At 37.9% G+C, this 8,835-nt stretch overlaps 1 protein-coding gene across 3 annotated transcripts in view; it reads right to left on the bottom strand.

Moving 5' to 3' along the window:
- Positions 1–560: 560 nt before the first annotated feature.
- The window catches only part of SEC24D (SEC24 homolog D, COPII coat complex component), a 108,294-nt gene continuing 100,019 nt past the window's right edge, over positions 561–8,835 (bottom strand). For all 3 annotated transcript variants that reach the window (XM_047855585.1, XM_047855586.1, XM_047855587.1), the window contains exons 22-23: positions 7,158–7,247; positions 561–1,395 (exon numbers count right to left, since the gene is read on the bottom strand). In XM_047855585.1, coding sequence (XP_047711541.1) covers positions 1,255–1,395; positions 7,158–7,247 — 231 coding nt within the window. In that variant the 3' untranslated portion in view covers positions 561–1,254. The remainder of the gene's footprint in view (positions 1,396–7,157; positions 7,248–8,835) is intronic.

Raw genomic sequence — 8,835 nt, 5'->3', positions numbered from 1 at the left:
TGATTTATAAATAAACCTTACTAGCCATGCAATCGTAGACAAGGTCCTGATTTATTCACTTCAAGCCTATCTCTTCATCTGCGAATGGGGCTGGTAATAAGATTAGGGTTGCTGTGAGGAATAAATGTTCTCAAAACATATAGTGCACTTCTTACAACATTATATGTACTCAGTATACTTAACTCTTATTATTTATTCATATCACTAGTATCAGAGTTGAATTAGGGCAGATACAGGACAGATGCCTGTGTCATACCACTCAAAACCACTCTCCTAGGTTTATATTTATTTATTAATAATGATCTCATATAACCCATTTCTATTATTTGCCCATAAGGACATACTGGAGAATTTTTAAAAATGCAATTCTCAAGTACATTGTCTCTGATATTTCCTAGACTGATTTATTCACTTAACACTTCCCAACCCTCCAAAAAAAAAAAAAAAAAAAACAGTTTTCCCCATTTTTTCTTAGTGAGCCTTGTAAACAACTTTTATCCAAGACACAGTATGACCCTTATTTTAAAATCTCAAAATACCTAAAAAATGATCTCTACCTGTTGAGTAAGAGCATATGAAGTGATTTATTGGTACTGGTTAAGATCCATTATATACAGGTAGAAACCCTCAAAATTGTACAGAGAACCATTAAGAATATAGATAAAGACAGTTTTATAGACAAAACAACTGGAAAATAGTTTTAACATACACAACATATAATTATGAAAAAAAAAATGTAGAACACAAATTGTTCTACCAAATAGATTCCAAGGTTATTAAAAGTCTGCTATGCAAACCTTAAGTTGAAAAACATGTTCAAGGGGTGTTACATGGTTTTAAAAAATTAGGTATAATGTAAAAATTGTTTTTTTCCCCTCACTGCAAATGGGAGAGCCAAGACAACTTTTTACCCCAAATCTATACATTTTGAAAAATAATTTATATGTCTAGCACAAAGAAAATTAAGAATGTTTACAGTTCTGTAAACTATGCCTTTCATGAAATGCAAACTGTATCGATTTTAACAGTTAAAAATTGTGCAATCAGAAATAGACTGTTCCCTTTAAAAGGTACCACTGTACCTTCATTGACTTTATACCTGAGCACCAAAGCTGAAGTCCTAAATGTCCTCTTGGAAAGCTATTTTGAAAATGAGCAAGAAATCAAAACTAGCCTGTTATCATCTGGAGAATTAGGCACCAAGAAGGAGATGATCTCCTTAAAAATGCAACATCAACAACAGAGAAGATTCAATTAATTAAGCAGCTGGCAGATCTCTTTGTGAACACAACAAAGGAAATCCACATAAGATGATCCTCCATAAAGTCCTTTGTCTTCTACCAGGTACTGTCGGAAAACCATTTCTGGCTGTTCTCGCTGCTTTACTATTGTCAGCTAGGAAAAATAACAAGGTAGGTGATTTATAAACATTCTCCGAATGTGGCTCAATTATACATGCTTCAATTTCACCCAAATTACATAATGTCCACTGTGTGTGAGGCCTTGTAAAATGATGGGACAGTGCTTATTATCTAGAGTGGAGGGAGGCACTGACCCCAAAACCATAAAAACCCAAGACATACAACTGTAAGTTCCAACAATGAAACGTGAAAAACCATTATGTGAAAGGCTTCACAGTGGTAATTAACTATCACTTGAGCCTTAAAGGATAAGGTAGGGTTTCCTTAAGGATGGGGGTGGGGTAGGGTTTAGAGAGCATTCCATAACGGGGTGCCATGTACCATGTGCCAAAGACAGACATGGCTAGATGTGAGTTAACAGTCTTAAAGTCAGTGGAAGGTTAGGGACAAACTACCTTAATGAGTCTAAGCTTTCGTAGGGGTTGTGATCCAGTGAAAGTGCTGCAGAACAAAATGAGACAGTGAACTGGTAGCATACAGAATGCATTAGGAGATGAGGGAAGCTAGGTAGGAAGCAGTTGGGAGGTGTCTAGGTGGGAGATGGTCAGGACCTGAATTACAGAGCAGTGATGGTGGAAAGGGAGGAGATCTGAGAGGCACCACCGAGGTGGATCGCACAGGGGACTCTTGTTCCCTGCTTATAGAAATTATCTAGGGCTGTGCTGTCCAGTACTGTAGCCACCAGCTATGTGTGATTATTGAACACTTGAAACATGGCTAGTCTGAACTGGGTTGTACTATAAATGTAAAATACACGATGGATTTCTAAGACATAGTAGGAAAAAGAAAATGCAAAACTCAGTAACTGCTTATACACGTGGAAATGATATTTTGGATATACTGGATTAATAATATATTATTAAAATGACTTTTTTTTTTTTTTTTTACATTTTTAACATGGCTTCTAGAAAATTTAGAATTACATCTGCAGCTTGCATTATTTGGACAGTGCTGCTCTAGGGGAAGAAGCACAGGGGAAAGAAGCCCAGAAGCGGGTAGCTTTGTCATGAACACTTGGAGCCCTTTTATCTAGCTGGTCCCTACTCACTCCTGTTTCAGGAAGTCAGAGATGATGGTCTGATGATCTGATTGAGCTATGAGTGGAGTTAATGGAGCCACACATGCAAAACAATGTCGCCCTGCCTGCTTCCTGTATAATTTGGAGGAGCCATGGTATCCCCTCACTTCCTCTCACCAGGTAAAACCACCAGAAAGGTCTGCAGTTACCAGCTGCAGCAAGGAAGGTATCTGCCATTTTGACTAGGAGGGCCTGACCCTCCCCACTTTTGCTTTAGTTATCAAGCAGGATAATTTTGTCAACACAGTTTGCTTTTTTCCTTTATGTTATTTTGGCCTGGGCCCTAGGCTGATAAGCTTTAAACCACCCCTGAGCTGATTAAAATACAAAACTGCTGCTGCTACTACACAACTCAGCTAATTCTATGTGGATATGGACACGTGTGATGTCTTGGCTTTCAGGTGTCACTGCCTGGCACGGGGAGGCAGCACGGGAACAGCTATGTTGGACAGGTGTGCTCCACTCCAACATGGGGGAGCAAAACTAACCTTCGAGGGAAACTTCTCCAAAGGAGTTTAAGACTTGCATCCTGGTGAGCCTGAAGCCAAGGCCATTTTCTTTTTTACTGGTCGTATCCACTTTTTCCCACATGCCACTAGGATTCTACTATTGGCCGTGATGGGCAACGGCAATGTGTTTGGCCTCAGTGAAACAACCCAGGCTGAGGCTGGGCAGAATGAGACATTATGAAGGGAAGAATTTGAGGATCCAATTTCTTTAGAATTTCATTTCTCTATGGAAATTAATGGGAAGAAGTTCATACTACACATCTGAGGGGTATTCTCTGTTGCTGCCATTTTCCCATGATGCTCACTGTAAAACCTCCTTGGATGAAGTGTGTTTGGCTATGATCTGAGGTGGGAAATAGAATAGGAAATGAATTTCAGCCTTGGGAGAAACTGAGCTTTAAGTAACAAATATCCTGCTGTACCATTTGAGTCTCTACGAAGTTGAGCCGGCCACCAGTCATTCCAGGATGGCACAGAAACTATAGTGGATGGTCTCAGGAAGCAGATTCATGTAAGTATGGCAAACTGTCTTAGCTGTCTTGACATGTTGGTGGTCTTAGATCACACAAGGATGAGGAAAAAAATACTGGGGTTGATTGGGGAATCCATATTTTATAATCCTTCTCCCTTTACATTTCCATAGGGAGGGACATAGCTTTGTAGAATAGGAAGAGAATATTAAAATGATCATTGCTGGTGTCCCTCCCAACCTCTTAGGTACCCTCTTCATGGAAGTACTATTTCAAGTGGTCCCAGTTTATATTTTCCAGGTCACAGTACCAGTGGCCTTAAGGAATCATTGTCCTTCAGGGGCACCTGGGTGGCTCAGTCGGGTAAGCATCTGACTTCGGCTCAGGTCATGATCTCACAGTCCGTGAGTTCGAGCCCCGTGTCGGACTCTGTGCTGACAGCTCAGAGCCTGCATGCTGCTTCAAATTCTGTGCCTCCCTCTCTCTCTGACCCTCCCCCATTTATGCTCTGTCTCTCTCTGTCTCAAAAATAAACATTAAAAAAAATTTTTTTTAAATAAAAAAATGTTTAAAAAAGGAATCATTGTCCTTCAAAGCCATTCTCATTTCTCATTGCCTGCCTCATAAGAAATAGATAAATGATGAGAGTGATTAGGGTGGCCCCCAAAGAATGAACTGAATGGGAAGAGAGCCACAAACACAACTAAGGGGAACACCAGCTCTTAAGGGGCAGATAAATGAAAGGAAGCCAAAGAAAAAGTTCAGTGAGAAAGGAGCATCATAAGAATATGATGTTCTAAAAGCTGACAGAAGAGAACATTTGAGAAAACAGGTAGCATTTGATTTTGTAAATGCTGTAAAGGGACTGAGAATCAATTTCTTGGCAGTTTGGCCATTTTCAGATAACTGGAGACATGGGAATAAGGAAATAGAAGCAGTTAACAGATGACTTTTTCAAGAAACATGCAATGCCTGGTACATTGCTAGCATTTGATACAAATTTGTAGAATGAAATAAAAGGAAAGGGAAACAGAATCTTGGAGAAAGAAGATTCAATGAAAGTAGATTTGAACAGCTTATAAACTAGAAAGAAGCCAGTGGGAGGGGAGTTATGTAGAAAACACACGAAGAAGAGAATGGCAAACACTTGGAGCACAGAGAACTTTGAGCAGGGCAGGACTAGAATTTATCAGTGAGACGTTTGATTGAGGTAATATTCCCAGATATACTGTGAGAGAAATCTTTTTTTGCTCCTCCACAAAGTAAGACTTATGCAGACAATGATGAGGTCTAAAAGAGTCGATGGTCTGAAAAGCTAATTAGCATAGCCTAGAAGGTAGCAGTGGCTTCTGGATTTGATTTTGTGTTCTTGACCCTTCCAGTCCAGTTTTTGTTCTCCTATTCAACCTTGACTCTTTAGAAGAGATTTAAAGATTCTATAAATGTGTTTTTATTTCCTTTATGTAGTCTACTTTCAAATGTCAGAGACAAAGGTATCAATGCTGAGTGCATTGGAGTTAGGCCTGCATCTGCCCTGATCTAGCTCTGAGACAGTAACCAAGTGAGTGAGCTCCTGAGTCTCACTTTACTATCTGTTAGATGGTGTTAGAGGGAGCTGAAAGGCAGCAGGTGAATGAGGTATCTTCTAGCTTCCTTTCAACTCTAACATCTGTAGATCAAATTTGTTATACAGATAATATACCTCTTGAAGAGGCCAAAGAAATCTTATAAACAACAGATACATTTGCAAGTGGCACATAAAAAATCTGATTTAAGTATTCAAGCCAAAATTATTTAACATGCAACTGCTTTTATCTTATTCACATATATTCAGAGCTTATCCCAGATTGATTGATTGATTGATTGATTGATTAAGTAGGCTTCATGCCCAGTACAGAGCCCAATGCAGGGCTTGAAATCATGACCCGGAGATAAACACCTGAGCTGAGATCAGGAGTAGGAAGCTTAACCCACTGAGCAATCCAGGTGCCCCCCAGGTATTTTTATAATTAAAGCTAACATGACCTCCCACTATTGGAGCAGGTGGGAGAAAGCAGAGAAACAAGTTTTATCTTTCCTAGATGGAGAGGCTCTTGGGCACATGATCTCTATGTTTAGTGTAGACTCTTCTCTGCAAATGAGGCAGGTTGTGGGGATGTAGCTGCTGCAGCTAGGATAAAGGTACACGGATCATCACTGCTATGTATTCAATACCAGTGCTTTTCAATGTTTGTTTCATGAGACCTTAGGTTTCATTACATGCCTCGAGGGTGTTCAGTGTCATGTGAAGAATGTGTTTAGTTTGAGCCTTCTCTGCCATCTCTAGGTCTTTCCCTAAAACTGAACCCAAGTAGGGGCACCTGGGTGGCTCAGTTGGTTAAGCGTCCGACTTAACCCAGGTCATGACCTCACGGTTCATGGTTTCGAGCCCCACATCAGGCTCTCTGTTGTTAGTGCAGAGCCTGCTTGGGATCCTCTGTGTCTCTCTCTCTCTCTTTCTCTGCCCCTCCTGCAAACATTCTCTCCTCCCCACCCCCTCCTCTCTCCCTCAAAAATAAACATTAAAAAAATTTAAAACTATGTGTGGTGTGAAAATAGTTCTGGAAAGGTTCTGTCATTATTAACTTGAGATTATTAAAGGTTCAGTCAATATTAACTTGAGAAGGAAGATGGGTGAGTAGCTGGGACTTGGTAATAAGGCATAATTTTCCTGGATTATAGGTATTTTATATTCTTTTACCCAAACTTGAGGCCTTGAAGGGCTTAGAAGGGCTAGGATAACAAAACTCAGAGATCACAAGTCTGAAGTTATAAAAAAATTTAAAAAATGTTCTGAATGATACTTCTGTAATTAAGTAGTTTTAAGCACTGAAGCAGTCATTCCACAGTCTGTTAATGAAATCAGTTGCTATTAAGCCATGAAGATCTGCATGATTACTAAGTTAGTACTTACTAAAATAACCCATGGTTAACCTGTGGTGATTCTATTTTTTTTTATGTTTGTATCTGTTAAGTGGGTAGATTTTTAAGGTCAGTGTGAGTTTTCTATCAAAGATCATGTTATAAAAATATAGGACATGCATTTTAAAAGTCTGTAATGAAATTAAAAAAAAAAAAAACTTGAATAGCCAAATTATGGAAAGAGCCCAAATGTCCATTGACTGATGAATGGATAAAGAAGATGTGGTATATATACACGATGTAATATTACTTGGTGATCAAAAAGAATGAAAGCTTGCCATTTGCAACAACATGGATGGAACTAGAATGTATTATGCTAAGCGAAATAAGGTAGTCAGAAAAAGAAAAATATAATATGATTTCACTCAGATGTGGCATTTAAGAAACAAAACAGATGAACACAGGGGAAGGGAAGGAAAAAGAAGATAAAAACAGAGAGGAGGCAAACCATAAGAGACTCTTAAATATGGAGAACAAAGTGTTGTGTTGCTGGAGGGGAGGTGGGGGGATGGGCTAAATGGGTGATGGGCATCAAGGAGGGCACTTGTTAGGATGAGCATTGGGTGTTATATGTAAGCAATGAATTACTGGGTTCTATTCCTGAAATCAATATTACATTGTATGTTAACTAACTTGAATATAAATAAATTAATTAAAAAATAATAGTAAAATCTTTTTAAAAATTTGAATAAAGGAAAAAATAAAATCTCATTCTTACCTTCATTGAATATGGCCTCTTTTGTTGGATAATACTCATTATCATTCTGAGTGTTTGAGAGTACGGGTTTCCAATCTCAGGCAGTAATGTCTAAATTTGAGAAAATCAAAGTTAAGTTTCAGTGTAATTGGTAATGAGATTATTAGAATGTTAAAGTTAAAAAAAAATCCTTCTACACCATATATTTGATTTTTGGCTTAGTCTGTTTACCTAAAAACCCAAACTGTGAAAAAAATGCACTGAAAATTATTCATTCTTATTGGCATACATTTCCACTAATTTACTCTCCATCATTTGAAAATAAATATTGTCTGAAATTTGACACATGTACATCACTTAAATGACACAACGGGTATATGTTTTATGCAAAGGATATCTTTGGATCATACACCATGATGTTTAATCCCTCTGTAAGATGTCTCTTTCAAGGCTTTGTCACAGGAGAAAAGGATGTACTTTATTCCTTCAGTGGATCAGTTGCAGGACCGTGAATCATGACCATGTTTAGAAAACACCATCCAAATACTACTGTTCCAAGATTCAAACAAACCACCAAATGCTGATTTCTCAAGGGGAATGTACCCCCTGAGATGTTTCTGAAATCTGGCTAATAGTTTATAAAAGATAACTGCTGCACATGGCCTTCAGGGGACATGAAGAATCTGAATTTCATTTCTTCCAGTAAGACAGTAAAATTCAGGGCACCTGGGTGGCTCAGTCGGTTAAGTGACTTCAGCTCAGATCATGATCTTGCAACTCGTGAGTTTGAGCCCCGTGTCGGGCTCTGTGCTGACAGCTCAGAGCCTGAAGCCTGCTTCAGATTCTGTCTCCCTCTTTCTCTGACCCTCCCTCGCTCATGTTCTCTCTCTCTCTCAAAAATGAATAAACATTAAAAAAAATTGTTTTAATAAAATAAATGGGGAAAACTTAAAAAAAATGTAGAACATTTTACCACAAAGTCTCAAGCCTCAGGAAAAGATCATGGACGGTATTTTTCACAGGAATTGTAAAAAAAAAAGAAAGAAAGAAAAAGGCAGAAAATTCATTATTTATATTTACATTCCATCCCATATGTGTATTTTTTGACATTAAGGTAGATCTTTTTATGTAACAAACAACATAAGTATATGTCACATACATATTTCGAAGTGCCAACTGTCTCTAAAATCAAAGTGACATTTGCTTTTTCTTTTGTTTTATTTTTTTTGAAGAAGGTCGAAGGAGGCACACTGAAATAAGCACAAACCTACTAATCTGCTGCTCTGTGGTAGAGAGACTGGTGATTTCATATGTACATTCAGCAAATTCAGCCAATACGCATTTAACACTTACTCTAACAATACATTGTGACAGATGAGGAGGCTTCCTTAAATTTTATATAAACATTCTTCAGATTCACAGTCCTTTGTCTATTGAACTTGAACTTTTTTATTTTTTAAAAATTGCATCTCTAATCATTCCTTAATTTTAACCACATGCAAAGATCTTACTATTTCTAAGTCTTTAGAAATAGTCTCTTAATGGGATACGGACACCTTTAATTCTTTTAAAATATAAATATATATATGTACACACACACATACACACATATATATATATATATATATATATATACATGTACACACACACACACACACACACACACACACACACATATATTTTTTTTTGAGAGGGAGAG

Source organism: Prionailurus viverrinus, chromosome B1 (assembly GCF_022837055.1).
Source record: "Prionailurus viverrinus isolate Anna chromosome B1, UM_Priviv_1.0, whole genome shotgun sequence".
Taxonomy (NCBI): domain Eukaryota; kingdom Metazoa; phylum Chordata; class Mammalia; order Carnivora; family Felidae; genus Prionailurus; species Prionailurus viverrinus.
The sequence above is the reverse complement of the archived record's forward strand: the minus strand, read 5'-3'. Positions and strand labels throughout refer to the sequence as shown.